The 22,299-nt window shown below is 31.0% G+C and overlaps 1 protein-coding gene and 1 long non-coding RNA gene across 3 annotated transcripts; both read right to left on the reverse strand.

Annotated features, from left to right (window-relative positions):
• Window positions 1–5,122: 5,122 nt before the first annotated feature.
• On the reverse strand, window positions 5,123–10,467 carry LOC149488516 (uncharacterized). Of its 2 annotated transcripts, XM_089695242.1 has the most exons (5): window positions 10,378–10,467; window positions 9,825–9,945; window positions 6,117–6,191; window positions 5,827–5,971; window positions 5,123–5,299 (listed from the first exon to the last, which is right to left on the reverse strand). In XM_089695242.1, exons 3-5 carry the CDS (start codon window positions 6,180–6,182, stop codon window positions 5,127–5,129), a joined length of 384 nt encoding a protein of 127 aa, XP_089551368.1. In that variant the 5' UTR covers window positions 6,183–6,191; window positions 9,825–9,945; window positions 10,378–10,467; the 3' UTR covers window positions 5,123–5,126. The 2 variants fall into 2 exon arrangements, with proteins under 2 accessions (XP_089551368.1, XP_089551367.1); XM_089695241.1 differs by lacking the exons at window positions 9,825–9,945; window positions 10,378–10,467 and adding an exon at window positions 6,287–6,522.
• Window positions 10,468–12,998: 2,531 nt separating this feature from the next.
• Window positions 12,999–16,810, reverse strand: LOC149488517 (uncharacterized). Its single transcript, XR_016315611.1, has 3 exons — window positions 16,722–16,810; window positions 13,731–13,845; window positions 12,999–13,427 (listed from the first exon to the last, which is right to left on the reverse strand). It is a non-coding gene; the product is annotated as an uncharacterized LOC149488517 (long non-coding RNA).
• Between the last annotated feature and the right edge of the window lie 5,489 nt (window positions 16,811–22,299).

Consider the following 22,299-nt stretch of genomic DNA (forward strand, 5'->3'; position numbering starts at 1 on the left):
TACATACATAATAATAAAATTATTCCAATAGGTATCTTACCCAATATCCTTGTCAAATGGACTAATAAGAAAGTAAAATAGATCTTATTACAAGTTTGCCTAAAGTAAGTACATAATATTATGTTCTTAAATGATATCGCCGAGGCCTTTGACACAAGCCGCCTTTGTCGCAAGCCACCTCTGCGGCGATTGATGTTTTTGAGAATGTAAATAAACAGAATGGAAGCAACCTTATAACTCAATAAATAAAGTATATTTTTAAATGTAGTTCCGTTTATAGTAAAGTTACAAAAATTGTGATCGAGTAAGGGGGCATCCATAAATTACGTAAGGTGTTTTTTAAAATTTTCTGCACCTCCCTCCCCCCCTGGTGAGATGTCGTGAGAATTTATTCAACCCCTCCCCCATCCTCGAATCTCACGTGAGATTTTTCAAAATGTGAGTTTCTTATACGTAAACGCCATCAACATTGAATCATCGTATCCATTTAATTAGGGCTATTATAAACCAATACTCCAAAATTCGATTACATCATGAAGCAAAAACTGATAAAACTATTGATTACTACACAAAACGACAAAAGCTTACTAAATTGATATTATTTAAAGGAAATTAAAATACATAGTTTAATATAAAATCATCGTTTTATTAATTCCCTAGTATCAGTACCACCAGATAGTACCGAGTAAACAGATTGCAAAATGTGTCGCATCTGCACGCATTGCTTAATCTTTGAACTTGAAGCCACGCCTCGCTCGTTCCACACGTACCCCACCACATCGGCCGCGCGCAATGTTTTTGTTTGGAATAACCCCTCTATACATATATCTCGATGGATAATACCTACTTTTAATATAATTAGGGATACATTTTATTGGCTTAAGGGTTTCTTCAAATAGTTATTTCATAAAATAATTATTTTTGTCACGTAAAACTTTAATTACCTACCTAGTTATGTATTTACAGTCACTCGCTTAAATACTACCTATCAATTTTGAAGAACCAGACTAATGTTACCCTGTAAGACAAACATACTCAGTGCGAATGAATACTTTGAGTCATTATTAATTAAAACAGCATAGGTACAATTTCATCGTTTAAAAAGAGTGATTCTGATGCACGCATTTACTACACTATTGTGAAATTGTTATGAATCATTTTGCGGAAAACGTGTGTGATTTCCAATTATTCAGAATGATCGAAGGCGGACCGTGTGTGTGTGTGTTTAAGGGCTTGGTCTAGTAGTGCAAACAAATGCATCCTGTCATCCTATATATAAATAATACAAATGTACTAAGGGAAAGTTGCTCCACTTAATTTTTAAAAATTAAATCATTCGTATGCATAATTTAATATTCGTAATAAGTACCAAAAATGACAATTTGAAACAATTTTCGTGAAAATTACACCGGGTGATTTTTTTTTATCAGTACACAAAATTTGCGAATACTTTCTATTGATATCTTCAACTTCATGTTTATATGTATAACTGATCAACTTTTACAAAGAAATTTGGACAAAATATAAAAAAATAAGCTTTCCATACAAAATGCATAACTCTATACATCTTTTTCGACCTAAGTTTCTTAGTGAAAGTTGTTCAGTTTAACTAATAAAACGGATAAACAAATTTTGTATATAATAAAAAAATTTAATGTTTGTGTTAAAAAATTAAAAAATAGAAAAATACGCAAATGAAAACAAAAGATATTTATTTATGACTAGCTTCCGCCCGCGACTCCGTCCGCGCGGATGTCAGTCTTCGCGTCTTCTACAGATTTATTATATTATGTGTAATATATAGATTTATATTGATAAACCTAATAAATCTTTTGCTAGCATTCTGATGCTTTATCGGTTGCACTGGATTTATCTCTTTTTTTTCAATCGCTTGAATGATATAGGATGGGTCCTTGATGGGCATCGAATGCTGAAGTCTCGAATCAATCAATTCTGACAGTAGGCAATTTATGTAAAATCTTGATAATGGTCCGTCATTTTATTTTGCCTAAACGTTACATACTTTTTTATATATTCTATTTTTAACGAATTATTCACTCCAGTCCAAACAGCAAATAAGCAGACTTCTGCTTCTGCAACGTTTAGTTGTCCCTGAATTTAGAAAAAATAGTCATGATTCTTATCTATGACAAAAGTGTTATTTTTTGCATTGTATTTCAAATATTAATTTTTTTTTTAACCGCATCTTCCGCATTCATGTCTTTTGCCGGAATTAGACATTTAACTTCTACTAGTCCCATTTTCCCTTTTTGATATGGGAGTGTATAAAGTAAATTTTTTAGATATTTCTCGTTATACTTTTAAAAAGTTATTATTGTCATTTTGCTCATTAGGTAAAGTAATTTCGATATCAGTTTTAAGTTTTTTGATACCTGCAATAATAACGTCATAATCGCCTGCACATACTTATCGATTACACCCTGTATACAATCCACCATCCACATTCATAATGTTTTCCTGTCCTCCTCTCCTTTACGCTGTTCACCGATACATTTGAAATGAGTAAATCTGCTACCACTGAAGGATGTTTCATTGTGATCAGCAAATTTTCACCACTGTTGTCGATTATTTGTTTTTCATTTTTAATCAGCAATTGGGAATCAGTTTTGTTTTTTGCAGATTGGTATGTACCCTAACAATACGTCGAAAAGGGAAAGCATCAACGAATTATCGTTTTCGTCCTCTTTTTTTATTCTTCGCGTCTCTGTTACTTCTGTTTGTTTAGTTCTCAACACCCACTGAATTTTCTATGTTATTGTGATCTTCCATTACATCTGAGTTTTGATGATGTGATGATAATCCATTCGTTTTAATATTGGTACTTAGAGTTGGTAGACTAAACTAGAAATGGCGGACTAAATTTGTCAGCGCGTCTGTAAGATCAGAATATAAAACCAACATCCTGTATTTAAGTTACAAAATTAATAATCAAACAACATGCCGCTACGTTGAAAATGACTAGAAGAAAAAATTAAAACACCTCGGATCAATTTTGGAGTAAAAAAATCATTTTCCCCGTATGGGGATTTCCCCGGATGAACTTGGGAAGTTCAAGTTCTCAATACAAGTTTATATTATATTTCGTATTTCTCAAACGAAAAATAAACATTTTTGGAACTTCAAAAAAATTATATTACTTATAAGAAAATTTATGAGCTTACTTTAGTTTTAAAGAAATATACATCCCTTTACTGACACCCCGTAAAATAAAGAAATTGTTGCCAATCACCTTTGCAATCTATTTGGTTTCATTAACTTTATGTTCGAAGATAATTTTTTTTCTAGTAGTTACACGCGTATTTTTTTCGTTTATTTTCCATATCGAAATCAAATGTTTAAAAATACGAATATTTGCACAAAACTAAGATAAAAATAATCAATTAACAAAAATATTAAATTTAATGAAGTAGAGCAACTTTCACTTCGGCATGAAGGAAAATCGAGCGTAGAGCACACGTCAGAACGCTCCGGCCCAAGGAGCGCGACTAAAGAAATTCGCTAGGATTTTTCCTAATTATTTTAAATATTTTTTTAATATTTAAAGAATTATCAAAATTCAAAAAAAAAATTTTTTTAAAGGATTAATACTCATTGGTCTTCAACCAACTCGAATAAATTAATGGAAAAAATAACTTTTAGCAGTATTTATCAATAGATTTTGTAAGGCAAAAAATGGGAAATTTAATGAATTTATAACGTTCTAATTAAGAAAATCATAAGTTTTTCGGCAATTGTATTCAGCAGTTTTTAATAACGACTATATAAGGATAATAATGCGCTGATCAGATTGTGTAAATTGTAATCGGTTGCAACGTAGTGAGTGCACAAACTTAGCTCGAAATGTCTTTGGGGGAAAGAGACTTATCTTGAAGGCCTGATTAAGGTAACATAGAGTAACTTTATAAATGTGAAAAAATTCACGCGCATTGCGTATATAACACTAATTGATAAACAAGAAAAAAAACTCAGTTTATCATTTCATTAGCCGGGAAAAAATTGTCAAATAACTTGTTGAAAACGCAATTTTGCTAGACTGCAGCCTTAAGAGCGCTTATTCAATTTAACGCAAGTCAAAATCTCCGCGATCTATTACGATAGATCGCGGCTTGCGCTATCCTTTTACTATGAAAAGCATAGGTCCACAGGAGAGCGCCCAGCAACATGTCCTCTCTCTGGAAAGGCTCGCTGCCGACCAAAGAATCTGCCGACTGATTTGAATCGGGTCGTACGCAGTGTTTTATAATACTTTTTAAATAATTGTAGAAAAATAAAAGAGTACCTTAGTTGATTTTTTAAATTTTATCTTATAAATAAGACATTCTTTTATTGCAATATGTATAAATTATATTCAATTAAGTCAAATATCTTGGTGAAAATAATCATTTTGTAGACTATAATTTCTAAAAAAATTCACACATTGTTTGGATTTTAATTTCGTAAGTTAGGAGTCCAAAATAAAAAAATCTTTTAACTAACAACTTTAATAAGGATTTTTGCAGTTAGTTAAAAAAAATTGTTTGTTAGATCTGTCAGCAATTTCAGATATTTTTAGCTCGAAATTGACACTAAAAGTGAAATCAAGTAATCATCGGCTCAGTTATCTTGATGGTATTCACAAATACTGTAATAATTGAAAAAAAAAACTCTTAACTAACATCATAGACAATAAAATTTCCTAAAATTATTAGTAATTCATATTATGTTTGTAAGATAAGTGGTTGATGGACAATCTATGTAGTTTGAAAAATCACATATTTGAGCCAAACAGCGCACGGACCGCGTGCACGGCCTTAAGCGGAAAATATAATTAAAACGTAGTGATTATATCCTCTTTGAATATAATATGCGAAAAAACAGTAGGTAAACACAAGGTAAACACATTATAATATTTCTTATTTATTAAACTAGTCACATATTGCGGATAACTTACAAAAAATATGTAAATTTTTTATATTAGGTACCATCTTCTCCATCTGGAGATTTATGTAGGAATCTATAGAATATTATCTAATAAGTACCTACTATTAATGAAGGATTTACAATAACAAATTGGTTAAAGCACATACACGAGCACATCCAGTTTTGTAATATAACACTCCAATTAATTATATGTTATAAATATAAAAGTATTGAATCATAAAAACGCTATATGAGATAACTCGGTCGGCAAATGCAATCATTATTGGTACATTGACCGCCGTTACTACAGCGGAGAGCTCCAGTTTCCTGGATTGCACCAAATCTATCATTGTTTGCACTTGGTCGTGACATCTGTCATCTGAAAAGATAAAAATAAAAAAAAGTTAATTATGTTTATCAATCCTTTTCATAAAGGTGGTTTCAGATGCATGAGATGCATTATGCCTCGACACTAAGTGTCCATGATTCGTTTGCGTAGTTATCGTATCGTGGATTCTCTATTGGCTGCTGTACACGGGTAGAGCAAACGGTAGAGTAGAGGCTAGAGCGGTAGAGTACAGTAACTATCCTACATAATACACTAATGTAGACACCATTGGTAGAGTAGAGTACTAAAATTTCTACTAAAACTGGTAGAGTACTGAGAAATGTTAGAGTAGTTTGCTAGTTCACTTTACCCGTGTACAGCAGCCAATTGAGAATCCGCAAGTCGCAACACGATAACTTCGCAAGAAAAGATAAAACAGCTTTTTACTTTGTTAATGTTCTCTACCTTCCAGTTAAATTTCCATAAACGTCGGTTTTTATCCGAATAAAAAAATTATTAGGTTTTAGTTTATTTGCTATGATTATATAAAAAAATATATTATAATAGTGTTATTTTACCATCACTTTGAACAAGCACGCGTATGAGAATAGAAAGTATTTTCCTTCGTTCTTGTATGAAATAGTCACTCAATGTTGTTAAGAAAAATGGTCGTATATTGAGAAATGTGTAATAAAACATGTCACTCCAAATAACATCCGAATACTGAAATAAAAAAAAAAATATTTTTAATATTATGTTAGAGTTAGACGAAAATATTGAAATTGCATTCTAAAATGGTCATAATATACATAAATTTATTAGAATACAATAATATGTTATCAAAGTTAGCATACAAAACATTACCTACCTTCATCGTTGGTGACAATGATCGGCATATTACTAGTATTGTAGTGAGCAGCCAAGCTTCAAACATAATTAAAATCTGAAAAATTCAACATAATCTTTAGGTAACTTTAACAATATAATATTATGCGTAAGTATTTCCACTTAGGCATTGTTACTTTTTGTATTTGATACCTGTCCTGCATATATCTTGTTAAAGATGTTGATGCAATCAGCAAGTTTGTCATACATTTGCATAAGTTCGAACCAACAGATACGATTTAAATTATCCTGGATTTTATATTTATTCTGCAATCAAATTAAATGTAGGAATGCGCGGTGAATATCATGGAAAGCCGTAAATTCTTTATAATGAGATAGATGTATTTGAAAACGTACTGTAAATAATTCTATAAAATAGTTCTGTTTTAGGTACACGTTGTCAAATGTATGGCTTTCCAGAACTTTCTTTCTAAGAACAGCTTTAAAAATTATTAGTTCTATAAAAATATTCACTATAAAGTACATAAAGTTGACTCCCTGGAGCATTATGAGAAAGAAAGTTATTTGCGACATAATGTTTCTTATAGTGAACTTTCGTAAATAAAAGGTGAAGGAGACCAATATAGGTGGAGTGAACATTAAGAAAATTGCGAGACATCTACGAAAATAAAACATTCTTTCCCTTTTCGCATGATGATTATCCAAACTATTTAATGTTTTATACAAGCTCCAATAATATCCCTCATTCCCAAATGAAATAATAAAAATGTAATAGAAAAATTCGTATATTTGCAGCGCTCCAAACGTTCTCGTTAAAATATTGAGTGGGAGGTCGGACTTGGTTTCCAACCAGCTGAGAGGAGGAATATAAGCGATGACACAAATTATTAAGAACATCAATAACAAGCAGTAACTTTTGTTATAAGTTGATATTTTTTTAATATCGTATTGCTTGTATCTGATAGTTTGCATTGCGAATATTTTTGAAAAGTACACAAGAGGCTTTGATGCATGGGCGATGGAGTACTTATAAAATTTATTTGCTGTTTGATAATTATTCATGAGCACCGTAAAAACATTTGTATTCACTTTATTATTTTGTTTTGATATTTTAAAATCACTGTTATAAAACATGGCGCCTTCTATAAAGTATCAAGCAATAATGTTAAGCCGTCTGTGGTTACGGGGTAAAAATCTCAAGTAAATAAATGAAAAACATAACGAATTGTATTTCCATTAGAGTTAATAATGTTTGTAGACCTTTAATTATATCATTCAAAATAAAAATGACTCGTGCTGGATAATTGTATAAAGATAGTGAATTAGCCTTATTTGATATAGGGACATACATAGAAATCTAAATAACAAAATACTAGAACTACTATAATGTCATAATTAGTATGAAAACCACTGTCGCCAAAATCAACATATTTACACCGATAGCTAAACAGTACACACAAGTAAACTATGCCTTTTATTGGAAAGCTTGATTTTAGTGAAAACTAACTTAATATTCACTAACTTAAATATTCAATTCAGCTTTTTAATATTATCCTAACGCACGTTTATTTAAGAATAAAATACCTTGGTACATGAGACGTTTTGTTTCTTTTTGCTCCAATACGAAAAAAAATCGGTTTTTCTACAACAGAGGGCGTTAATTTTAAATAGATATAACTTTGAACCTAAACTCATAGAAATAAGGTTGAAATTTGTGTTAAACGTGATAATAAGAACGGTCGACTGTGACATTCATTGTTATTTAGATTTCTATGGTGACACTCGTAATTCTATAATTTTAAGGAAAACCGGCATTATTTCTAAAAAAATAATACATACCGATAAAATTTTATTTTTTGTATAATTACAACTTGTGGAAGAGTTTCCGCAATGGGAAATGCTGAAATACACCATGTATACACACATACGTCGCGAGATAAACTGAACAGCGACGAACGCACTGGTGGCTTGGAAGTCACCTGAGTGGCGACAAGGTCACGCGGGCTTACGACGTCTATTGTCAGCTTGTTATTTATAGTCCTTTTCACCTATGATGATTCCTGTGACACTTCATCGTGTTCCGAATTACGTATTTTATGTTTAAAACGCCAAAATAATTTTAGTGCATAATATTTTTATTTTATGGCGAAATTATTGCCAAAAATATAAAAATAAAACATCTTAAACTTATAAATCGAAAACAGTATTGTTTAGTTTAATATAATGAAAAATAAAATAAAATAACACAAAAATATAATACCTACGCAATTTGTGTACATGAAATGGATCGTTGAAAAATCATAGAGTTGGAAAATCATATAATCGGCGCCCATCTTGTGATCGTTTGTCAATCGAGTCAATCGTCTGTACGAGTGCATACAAGTTGCATTTTTTTAATGATACTTTACGTGGTATTCTGTTATTGTTACTAATTGTTATTGTTGACTTTTTGTTGCTGTTGTTTGCTAAGTTTCCTTAGTTAATTGTTGGCGAAATGCCGAAAAAACTAATTTTGGTACTTTATTCAAATCGATTTCATTTCCATATAAAATATTATCGATTATCGAAAACAATTGATGTGATTTCAGTAAAGACATCTCTACACGTGTCAAAAATCCATGTGTCACAGGAATCATCATAGGTGAAAAGGACTATAGATTTCTATGGGGACATACAATATTATATCCATCGACTGAAAAATATACCTAGCCAAGTAAGTTAGGCGGGTACCTACCTCATTACAACCTTTTTATAAGTGGGGACATCATGGTTCAATCAATATAAGAATCTCACAAAGTTTTATTAATGTTTAATATTTCATGATACATGAATTGGGAATATAATTAATATAAAAAAACATTACATACATACGGTCTACTATACAATAAAAAGTTTATTGATAGCAATTTCATCAAAATTAAAACTAAACCAGAAGTAGCTTCCAGTGAATATAGTTCCTGGGTCCAATATAGTATTTATTACAGTAATTACTTGCCCCTTTCATATTTACACGAGTCTTCCATTACCTATAAAACAATGATTGTACGTGATTCAATCTGGGCTTTATCGTCAAATAATCAAATAAGGGTTATAGTAATTTGATGAATTTAGTTCGGTTCCCTCGAAATGTATACCTAATTTCCCCAAATAAACCTATCGATGGAGAATAACGTAAATTTAATAATAGCTTTACAATAATTTTACAATCAATACAATTTGATAAGTAATTTAAAACAGTTTTCAATAAAATGGTATATGGTATTAAATATGTGAATTTATATTAATTTTGATTCGGAGGTCGGTGACACACTGAAGTTTTCAGTATAAAATTATTTTGGCGACATGCCAATGTTAATTGGAAATAGAGGAGTACCGATGATGCTTTTGAAATAATTGCTCAATTATTATTAATAGTGAAATTAAAGAAGTTCATATTAGTTACTACTGTTATATATTTAACATTTGTATAAATAACACAAATCTTAGCGTATCAAAGCTTATCGCATTTTTATTTTATTTGCCATTATGTGCATTTTATGCTAAACAAGGAAACAATTTGTTTCATAAAAAGCTATTTTTCAGTTGATTGTAGCTTAATATTGTAGGGAGGTATATTGTATGCATCATCCAACTATAATATTGCTTATAGAGAAGAGAGAATGAGTAGGTATGTGTATATCGAGCTTATCCACCGAAAAAATGATTGTAGAATAATAATAATTACACTAACTTGTAAACTTCAGTTCTTACTTTTCGATCCAGATAACAATGAAACGAAAACTGAACTAATTCCAATTACGACAAACGTTACAATTGCACATATTATTAAGCACATGAGATTACACACGCAACTGAAAAATACAATAAATGTAATAAGTAGGTAATGAATTAAATTATTAAAAAGTAAATGAATTAAATTTCCAGTATAATAATTATTCTAATTAATCTTTTATAATTTACTAGCAGCTGTAGCCCGCGGTTTCACCCGCATTGCTCCGCTCCCGTTGGTCTTAGCGAGATATATCTAGTCTAGAGCCTTCCTTGATAAAATATATAACAGCGAAAGAATTTTTCAAATCGGAACAGTAGTTCTTGAGATTAGTGCGTTCAAACAAACAAAAATCTTCAGCTTTATAATATGTATTAGTATAGATAATTTGTCAGGCATACACCTCTAGGAGGCGCCTTTTTTAATTGCTCTACATTATGGATTTTGTTAAATCGTTTAAATAAGCTTTTTTTCTTAGTAAGAAAACAAATATTACATATTATGCGATACTCACCACATTTCAATGTATTTCTATTAGTTACTTCTATCAGTATAAGTAAAGTATATTCTTAACGCAATTTTTAATTGCCAGAACGAAATCCGCATTGCTTCAAAATCTATTTAACAATGGATTGTCACACGGAATGATTTTCCTTGAGGTAAGGACCTTAAATATAACTGTGAACAATAATAGTTTTTAACATGAGGTGGTAAAGTGGGTTTTCCAACGGAAGTATGCAGCAGGTACATAAATTTATCTAGAGAGCTCTTGTGCAGTGATTGCGTCGTCCTCCTGTAAAGTTTAACAGTTATACAGTTGTCTGCTCAGAAACGATTAAGTATAACATTCATAAAATTTAACTTTTTCCATAAAAATTTCCATAAAAACGTATATTATGTGTCGATAGAGGAATGCATCACTATTGAAATGATATTACATAATTAATTAATTAAGTATTACCAATGCATCCGCTTTTGGCATCCACTTTAGATATTAAAACTGTTATGTGTATATATCTGTTTGAAAAGTTAAAATGGCAATGTATATTTTAAAAGAACTACTTCGCACAACAGAATAGATAGACATTTTATACTTCTCTGTTTTATATTTTGTATCATGAATATGTTCCTAACCATTGGAAGTTGGCAACATAGTCAGATTGTAGAACGAAGCCAACGTTTATGAGCGGCATGTGGTGTGTGTTGTTCACAATATTGTATCTATCCGTATATTTTTCTACTGTATACAATAAAAGCATCAGAAAATAAATAATTTTCATAAGAACAATGCGTTTTACTCACTTATTTTAAGATAATGTTTTCTTTCATATCAGTTGCTATCTTCCGACAGATTCTGTCACAAGCTATTTTTGATGTCTATCAATTTTATCTGAAAGAAGCACAGGAAAGAAGACCTAAATTATTGTGGTTTGTGTTGTGGTTATAAATAAAAAAAGGATGGATTTATTTGAAGAGGATTTATAATTTTCATCTTAAAAAACACTTCAAATATAAAAGTGCGAATTTTAGGTGCAGAATGGTGCAGAAGGACACCACATCTATATCACTACATAGTATAAAACAAAGTCGCTTTCTCTGTCCCTATGTCCCCATGTACCTACCTATGCTTAAATCTTTAAAACTACGCAACGGATTTTGATGCTGTTTTTTTAATAGAACGAGTGATTCAAGAGGAAGGTTTTAGTATATAATTTATTAGGTTTAAAAAACTCAAGAATTCGGTTATAAAACAAATAACCGAGTTTGTTAAGGCACAAGGATGGGCAGACAACGTCTGCTTGAGCAGATAGTAATAATGTAATATTAAAAATTATCGATTGTCTTTATGCGCAAATAGATGATCTGTGCTCTACGAGATCCAGTGTTTTCTTAATTTCCACGAAGGACAGAACTAGACACCCACGCTTTTGAAACCATGTGTAGTAGGATATCGATATCGATAGATTATTATAGAATATCTAACAATGTAAGAAAATGAATATTAGGTAGAGTGGTTGGGTATGATTAAAGAAATATATAAAAAAAAATTGTTATCTAGATTTTATTAAAACAAATCATATACTTTAACTTAGGTACATCACAATCGATTCTGATACACTTAATATTTTACAACTAAAATACAAAATCTAATAAATAAATATGTATAAATTAAAGGTAAACAAATAAATTAAAATAGAAGAGACCATTAACAAAATTGAAGAGAGTCAGATATAGAATAGAATTTTGTTATCATGTTACAATTGTTATTTATACCAAAACATAACAATTGACAAAACAATAAAGGAAAACTTGTTAGGTGTGAATGTATAACCTGGGAATACATTTTCTAACAAAAGAAGATAGGACGGCAGAAGTAAAAAAAATAAAATAAAAAATGTTGTGTGGTTTTATGAAACCACGGTAAAAGTGAAACTGTTCGAACGGTTCCGAACACTGCTTTGTGTAGCGCATGTCGCGTGACGGTCGGCTGCCGAGTAGGTATACCTACTCGGCAGCCGCGATACACGCGACATGCGCTACACAGACCAAAAGTTTGAGACGATGTAATAAAAGTTTCACTTTAAAAACGTATGAAATGTGAAACATGACTAAACTTTTAACATGTGCGTTACACAAATATATTATCTTATCGTAGTTTTTCCCGACACTGATTACAGATACCGGGATCACAATTTGTAATTAGCAATGAAAAAGCATTTTGGACAAGTCTAATACTTATAACCATCGATACGTTGTTTGCTCTACATTTCAATTGTCATATTATTATAAACTAGCGGTCCGCCCCGGCTTCGCCCGTGGTACATGTTTACGTTTTATCTACATAAGAACCATCCTCGTACTTCAAGGAAAAAAAAAAGAATTATCGAAATCGGTTCAGCCGTTCTCGAGTTATGCGCTTACCAACAAATTTTGCGATTCATCTTTATATATATCTTATATATAAAATTCTCGTGTCACAATGTTAGTCTGCATACTCCTCCGAAACGGGTGGACCGATTCTCATGAAATTTTCTTTGCATATCGGGTAAGTCTGAGAATCGGCCAACATCTATTTTTCATATGTACCACGGGCGAAGCCGGGGCGGACCGCTAGTTTTTATATATAAGATAGGTACTTGCAATATGTTTGATATTAGATTCTGTTAATACATAATATTATACCTATATAATTAGTCATATCATCTTCTAATACCCACTGACATGCACTGAATAACAGACAAAAAATTGAAATTATGGAATTATGAGGGTGATTTAAAATCAATTAAAAGGTTATTAACGTATTTAAAAATTAATATGAATATTGAATTATTTGTCTATTGCCTAGTTAAATGACAATAAAGATATTTCATTATGTTTTATCTCTTTAGAGTCAGAATGTCCCATAAGAAATAATCACGAAATAATAGTTATATTCTATGTCACATAATAATTCTCTTTGGAATCACATATTTTCATGTTTGTTATAAAAATAATTGGCTATATACATATTATGCGTTTTTCTTCAGTCTCTCCATTCTCATAATTTGAGACTACTCTTGTTTCCTGAAACAAACCAATTAAAGGCTATTTAATTAATATGTCTAGGTTTCAAAATATTTATCCATTTATTCAATTTCATATTTTTTATCAGTCATAGAAACTTAACATTGTGTTAAAGTTAAAACGATTTGCGGTCTTTTTGTTTCAATTCTTATTTTTTCAAGACATAATGCTATGCAAGAATTTCTATGCTAAAAGTTTAGCATAGATAGATTAAATATAAAAAAATAAAAAGATCGTGTGCCGTGTACACGTGTCAGACGGTATTTTTTTGTTACTTTTGAAATGTTTATGAAAAATACTTACTCGCTATACGAAGATAACTCCGACAGCCCATAATATAAGTAATATGATGGCCACGATGAATATCAAGGAGAAGAATAAGCTCACAAGCTTGCAGAAAAGATTACAGACGCAGCCACTGAAAAAAAGAAAAAAAATATAACTAAGTATATATCCACTAGAGTCAACAAAATGATATCCTAAGGGGCTAAACTTTAAATAAAAATTTTAAATTTTTGTTTTTGGAGATTTTTTTAAGTTGGGTCTAATAAATTTTCGAGCCGGTCATTCATGAATAAGTTTGAAGTGTGAATTATAACCAACCGGCTACACATTATTTTATAAAATCTACGAGTATATTTGATCAGTCTCCAGAAATAAATAAATGGAAAATATTTAGAAATAAAGTAGAATTCAAAGTTCAGTCATGCGAATTTAATGTTGTCGTTATAGAATATCAAATCAATAGTTAAAACTATTAAGATACGCTCGAAATCAAAACATTGTATTGTCTTCAACACGTGTTTGCAGTACACAATAATTTTATTGTGTTCCGGTTATTTAGTGCAACGAGGTCAGAGAATATATTTTATAGTTTACGTACTCCATATTGGAAATTCATGTTTGATTGGATCATGGTTTAGTTATTTATTCGTAAGTAGTTTAAACGCTAGCTGGAAGCAACCCTTTTTTATGAACTAAAAACTGAAGTAAAAATTAAAAGTCAGTAAGTATATTGTAGTCCAGCAGTGGACATCGAAAGGCTGATGATGATGATGATGATGAAGTATAGAGTATACCTATCTATTATTAGAATACTATACTACGTATATATAATACGTAAGTTTATTATAATATACAGTATTCTGAGCTTATATTATTATGATAGCATCACAATTTTTCCTACTTTTTTGATAAATACATTGTTGGTCTAAGATATAATTTCCAACATGGAACCTAGAGTGGTCACATACGATCTAACTTCTGCACTCAAACTTTATGTACCCATTCTATACTATGTAATGAAAGTAAGTGAGAACGTTTTGATTTACAATGTATTTATAAAAACTTGATTTTTTTTTCAAGAATTGGCGGTATTTTTCTACTACATACCTACTCTCTCTACTCTTACTCTATCCAGTGATCATGTTCGCTATAAGACATATGAAGCGACGGTGAATTATTATAAACTAGATTTCCGCCCGCGGCTTCGCCCGCGTTTGCAAAGGAAAACCCGCATAGTTTCCGTCCCCGTGGGATTTCCGGGATAAAAACTATCCTATGTGTTAATCCAAGCTACCCTCTATATGTGTGCTAAATTTCATTGTAATCGGTTCAGTAGTTTTTACGTGAAAGAGTAACAAACATCCATACAAACTTTCGCCTTTATAATAGTATTAAGATTAAGATATTAGATTAGATATAGACAATAGACATATCAATAAATTAATGATAAGTTAGTTTTAATCGGTTATATTAAGCAAGTTCTTAAAGTTCTTCCTCATAAATAGATTCCTTGCAGATTGTTGACCTTACAATGCCATGTAGGTACCACGTAACAAGCTTCTTGCATGTAACCATTATTTAACGCAGTAATTTTATTAGGCCTCGCATTGTCATGTGTCATTTAATATTACAGACTTTTTGCACTAGTTCCGTTTGCCATAACCTACGAAATTCGAATTGTGAAACTTTTTTATCTAATAAATAATAATATATTATCTTATCTGCCATAAAAAAACTAAGTGTAATCGGAAATTGTTTTTATCAAATGATAAATCATACTAACGCATCGACCGTTCACGTTTATGGGGTGGGACCATTGAGTTAATATTATGTACTAGGTTAGTACCTAGTAACATTTCCAAAAAAGAATTCAGTCCCACCCATTGAGGTACTACTATGTAGTCATAGTAGTACCTCAATGGGTGAGACCGAATTCTTTTTAGGAACTGTTACTCATCGTTACTAGATAATATTATTATAATACGTAGTTATGTGTATACTCTATAAATGCGTAGGTACCTGTCTGTTTGTCCGTTTGTATTTCATTCACGTCGCAACGGAGCGATTTCAAGGTGTGATTTCGAAAACAGTTAGGAGGCTAGAGAGAGAGAGTTATGTGCAACCTTTTAACATTGTGAAATATTACATTTCTAAAGATAAATAATATAATTATTATTAATCGTATTGCCTCATTATACGTTCTTTATTATAAGTTTCAGTGAAATAATTACGAAGAAGTACTAAAAACAACAAGGTATACGACAAGCTGACCAAGGCTAACCACTAACTACGTCATCGTCAGTCGATACTACGCTTGTTTACGTCGCCTATGTGACCAGTTTTATTAACCTACAGCCTACATGCTACTTCTTGTGGACTTTGTATGCACTTCCTAGTTTGAATCTTATCAAGAACAAATAAAGTTGATTTTGGAATGTTGTTTATTATTTATAATCTGTGCATTGTTAATCCATTTACAGGTAGGTATCAAGTGCGTGTTGGAGCCTGGAGGATTTATAATATCACTTTTAATTGCTTCCAGCACAAACATTATTTTGCGATATATTTGTATCACTTTATAAATGAAGTACAGCGACAAAAAAGTAGGTACGTATTGAAAAAGATAAATAAATTTGAAAACGTTTACAACATACTAGATAGATACAGGGTTTTTCCAACTTTCTCTTAGACCATCGTTAGTAGTAGACAAATAAATATGTACTATATACCTATTATCATAGCACAACAAATAAATGAGTTTCATTTAAGTCGTTTATAGCACCAAATTAGTTTGTTTATTCGAAAACGTTAACAGCTAAGTATACAGAAACAAGGTTAGTCCAACTTTCTCTCAGACCTTCGAATAATATTCCATTGCTAATGTAAGGTTGGCACTTCAAACAATTATATTAAATTACATGATTGTTTCATAAATAGATACTGTACAAATTATACTTAAAAAAGAGCGTGTTAGATATAGGTAATTATATTTAAAGGTAAACATACCACATTTTTTTGCTGTATTTCTTACGATCTTACTACTTGCGACCACAACTTGTAAACAACTGAGCGTAGAGGCGTTGTAATTTACAAATAGGTGAGCGCTCACATTACTATGCATTTTATCTTGATAAGAATATTATCAATAAGATAGGACTAAAATCAATGGTAGGTAGGTAGAAGGTAGGTGCGATGGCACATCAGTACTTATTATATTTACTTATATATTATATAGAATTTTTGTTTTTAGGGGCCATTTTAAAGGATGAAATAGTTATTTAATTGTAGCACAAAGCGGTGGTATATAATTAATAAATAATTGAATAATGTAAAATGAAGAATAGTAGGTAATTTACAAAACAAAAAAAAATTCTATGTCTATAATTAGATAAAAAATGATCTTATCTATTCTAGGTCATTATAATTGTTTTAACATTTTTATTGACACAAGATACGCATGATAATTTTTATATCTACGATGAGTCAATTTATTATTTTATTTTCCATTGCTTACTAATCATATTATTGTATTTTTTCTTCAACTTTACTTATTAATAAAGTGATAAAGGTAAATGGAATATATTATTTTAATTAACATGAAATTGAGCCCAGATTTAACCTTCGACATTATCAATAGGGACCATTTACACCTACCTATATAATATATTATAATATAATCATATGACCTAATTGTGATACACTTTGAATAGAAGCTATAGATTCACCATGAATGGGCTTAATGACTATGGGGTGCTATTAGCATTATAATCCTACACCGTTCATTGTGGATCCTGGCTTCAATATAACAGTCAGATTATTGTCTAAGTTTCTGAACGGTTTGCGATTATATTTGCTGGCCTATCGGCTATCTATACTAAAATTATAAAGCTGAAGAGTTTGTTGGTTTGTTTGAACGCGCTAATCTCAGGAACTTACTGATCCGATTTGAAAAATTCTTTCGATGTTAGATAGCCCATTCATTCTAAGACCAACAGGAGCGGAGCCACGTGGGCGAAACCGCGGAGCTCAGCTAGTTTTAACTTAGAACCAAACGATTTTCGTTACAGATACCTTGTATGAATATTTTCTTGATATCGGTTTATTTATAGGTAGTTTCTTATGTAAAGGTAAAAAAACTGTCTTTTTATTTTATTTATCAATTTTTTATTTCAGGAAAATGCTTTGTTTATACGCAAACTAATAAACACATTTTAGGCAGATGGATATATTCATTAATAATAATTGTTTTATCAAACAAACCCAAGACGCAGGACGCTATAAAAACTTTGCAACTTCTGTGGTATTAAAATAAAAATACCTTTTATGATTCGCCCGCGAACAAAAATTTCATATATATGAATATAAAAAGTATACATGATAGTCAGAAGCGCGGGTGAAATTTAAATTGAAACTTTCCTCGTTCGCGGCAGGATAGTTTGCGCTCTATTCTCGATGATTTCAGCGCAAGCAACGTAATAAAAAAGAGAAGTTTTGTATATTTTTTTAACTTTTTCCATTAGACTATTCCCGGAGTGAGGCGGTCGCGTGAGAATGAGCAATTTCCTCTAGACCGCCGCGATTTCGATCTGACTTCCTGTCTGCGATTTTAAAATTTATAGAAACTTTTTGAAATTGAAAACGGGAACAAACATAGGAACATGACACGGAACACGCGTAATGGAAATATTACGGGGGCGCGGAACTGGGAAATTACTGAAATTAGTTTTGTTTTACTTCCGGCGAGAGTTAATTATTATTAAAAACATTTTGGTTGAAGGTATGGGCAATTATATTTATTTACTTTAATCACGAAATTTTCCATTTAAATTAAATTTCTTTGAAATTGTGTTTTTTTTGTAACATCTAATTTAAAACATTTAAAATGCATGTCAAATAGCATAAAAATAACTGGAAAAAGTAAAACTCTGTGAAATTCTAATTTAATTTAAAATTGTACACAATGTCGTGAAAATAACGGAATAAGTAGTTCCTTATTACTCTATTTCCCAAATTCCTACATTACCTCACATTTACGGTCATGTTGTTGACTCGTTGACATTTTGTTAACGTTAACATTAAATTTAAATGGCTTCCACTTAATTTTTTCATATATTTTATTTCTATAAATGCATAAATTTGCAAAAAATAATTTGACTTTTCATTTTTAATAATACGTCTACGAATCTGATAATCTGTTGACCAAATCCCAATATAAATGTATAAAGTGCATATTATGTACATAATAATTAGTACAATTTATTCATTACACACAATTAAATCTTACCATAAAACAAATAAATAGAAACGGTCGCTGTCATACCCAAATATTATATATGTAATACACATTAGTTGAAAATATTATGTCTGTTCTACGTATAACCCACATTTTCAATTTCGACAATTTTGAATCAACATTGTTACTATCCAAGTTAATCAAACTGGCTTTGCGCTGACCCCGTACAAGTTGGGTACAAATTGAAAGTCTTTAGAGCAATTTTAAACGGCCATCGGGTGCATCGGTCGTGTTCTAAACTCTATAAATCAGGTGTGGACGCCGCCGTAAGTCTCCATTCTGGGAACAATAGTCTATAGGCTAAGATCTGTGGATTTTTCAGGAAACAATAATACGGAGTCTTTGAAAATATATTTTGGGACATCGCTCTTTTGAAAATATTCTTGGACATACAACGGGTTATTTACGGGAGTATCGAAATGAATACCTACCTTTTTCTTGTGAAATATAGATAACTGATCGTACGCATTTATTTTCATGTATGAATACCGTGTAGTAAGTATTTTGGAAACATGTCATAAAACGTGTATCCTAGAAAAGTGCATAATACTAAAATATGTACAGTTACACGGTAGATGGTGAGAAGCATGTTAAATTTTTATTTTGGAGCTTAGAGACTAATGTCACAGAGATACATAAAGACAGGCATAAAACATGTGGTTGTATGTGTCGAATTGATAAGATCATTTAATTAATGGATATCGATAGATATCTAAAAAATTGTATATAACAAAACTACAAACATTGAAAATGCAATATTTAATAGTCGGTAGCTCTTATTATATCTTAGAATAACGAACTCAATTGTGTTAAGTCAGATGCACCTGCGCATTGGCTCGGAATGGCCCCGTCTTATAATAAGTTATTGTTTTGAGAAATGGAAGGGTTTATTCATTTAAATACTATCGTGACAGTCTTTACAAACGAGCTGCGTCAGCTGCAAGTGGCGCTTTTTAACAAAAGCGCAAATGCCGCTTCCATTTCCTTGTTTTTAATGTGGACCGCTTGAAGAAATATTAAATTCTTTCGCTCATTCAGCGTCCGATTTCATTAAAACTTTCGTTTCGACCGCCGCGTGGCAGTTCAACGTGAATTTCGAGACATTTCGAAATCAATCTTCGTGAAAAGTTTCAAAATTTCATCAAAGTCTCGGGATGGGCGAAGGACTTAAGACGGGTCACGGGAGCTCGCAGACAGAAAGTTAGTGCAACATTCAACTATACTTGATTGCAACCTTCTCAGACTTTTCACTGACGTTATTAAGGTCGGTAAGCACTTAAACTTATGACTTATTTCAAAACTGAAATTATTTATTGCTAGATTTACGGTTTATTCATATGGCTTAGAGAAAAACAGGATGAAGAGGAAGTGGTAGAGACTTATCGCTCCTGTTATTGTTCTACAAGGTTTAATTATCTACTTGCTGAAGTTTTAGAAAAATAATTTCTTATAGTTTAGCTTTTCAATATATTATTCTGTAGATAATATTATGGACCTAATACACCTACCTAATATTATGAACCTTCAGTATTTTGTATTCGAAAGCCACATGATTCATTATTCTACGTATAGATTATGACTGTATCGCATTAAGTGATAATTATTTTATTCATTATACTAGCTGGAATCCATGGCTTGTTCTTATCCAGATTATAATCTGTCTACGTACACAATTTTATACATCCAGTCCTTTTCGTAAAAATCGTAAGAAAATCAACCCATCCATTCTCACAAGCTTTCACGATTATAATATTTACCTACTGGGAACTATAATGACGAAAAAGCAAACAATAATACATGTAATATACCTTTCTACATTATTTAAATTGTAATTTGGTTACCTAGAGAATTTGTATAGGTACCCATCAAAATTTCTAATCGGAAAGTCCGGTACATACAACACAAAAGGAATTTAAAAGTAGATAATCCACTTTATTTATCAAACAATTGAAATGGATAAGGATTAAAATTTATATTGATATTATAATATTGCACATCATCGTATAAGGTATGTAGTTTAATAATAATGGTAATTTGTAAGGCGTACCTATATTATGTAATAATTGTCTAGTTTTTTAGACAAGTCTGGCACTCGAGCTTCAGGTACTTTTCTAATGATAAAATAATTAGTGAAATCGGTTTAGTTATTTTACAGTTAAATAAAAATACACCTTGCCCTCATATAATGTTCTTTAAGATGAAAATTTCTTAACACAATTTTCATACCATATCAAAAATCATTTCATAACAAATGATACAACAACACAATACACAAATAAATTGCTACCAAAGCCTGTATTATGGTTTCTCATTGCTTTGGCATTAAGTGTATTTTCGTCATCTTAAAGGCTTTCCGATTTCCTCTTTAGTTGTAACCAGTAATACCTTACGACTGTCAACGGTCACGTAACCATTAATATTGTTTGTTTAAGCCTTGCCTCTTAATTATTGTTTATATTAAGTGTAGGGTCATCACTGCTAAATATAATGCGAATATATAGGAATAAAATTGAAGAAACATTTAAATGTCAGCGACTTTCTTGAAGTTAATTAATGTTAAAATATTTTGTATATTTCTCATTTCAGTTTAAAAATTTCTTATTTCAGTTTGATGAGTGTTCTTGATTTGAGGGTTTATATTTTCTTTTTCTGAATTTTTATAATAAATTATAACTGACTTGTTATTTTTATAAGCCGCAAATCAAAGAAAAATGTATCCAGTTTTTAGATCAAAAATTTAAAAGCTCAAAAATATTATATCCCTATTAATAATTATCATAATTCCCATGTATGTAATAAACAAATAATGCGACTCGGCATCTCATTTTAAAAATATTGTAGACACGAGAGAATTTTTAATATAAATTCATTTCAGTGTAAACGTTAAAGCCAAAAATGCATGTATATAGCTGAAAGTTCATTGGGGTGCGTTAAAGAGATAAACTGCGGTTACATAAACTCGAGACTTCAGATGTTTGCCCACCACATATTACTCCCAGTGCTGAAATTTTAGTAATAACCGAAGCTACAACAAAGTTTCCGAGTTTTAAGGCGTGTATGAAGGAAAATCCTGTTTTGGACGTACATAATGGTATTTGTAGCTGTGAACTTGGTTTATGCTAGGATCAAGCCTTTGACGTTAAATGGGAGTAGATAGGAGTTTATTGTTTTGAAAGATTATGTTGAAGTTAAATTCCTTTTGGAACAGTAAACACACTAGCTTAACTCACTTACACTTCTCACACCATCCCACAAATGTAACATATTTTCTTCTATTATACTTTGTGACAATCC

This window comes from Colias philodice, chromosome 5, assembly GCF_061535455.1.
Source record: "Colias philodice isolate Cphi_HAF_F1 chromosome 5, ilColPhil1 Martin Lab GWU primary, whole genome shotgun sequence".
In the NCBI taxonomy this organism is placed as follows: Eukaryota; Metazoa; Arthropoda; class Insecta; order Lepidoptera; family Pieridae; genus Colias; species Colias philodice.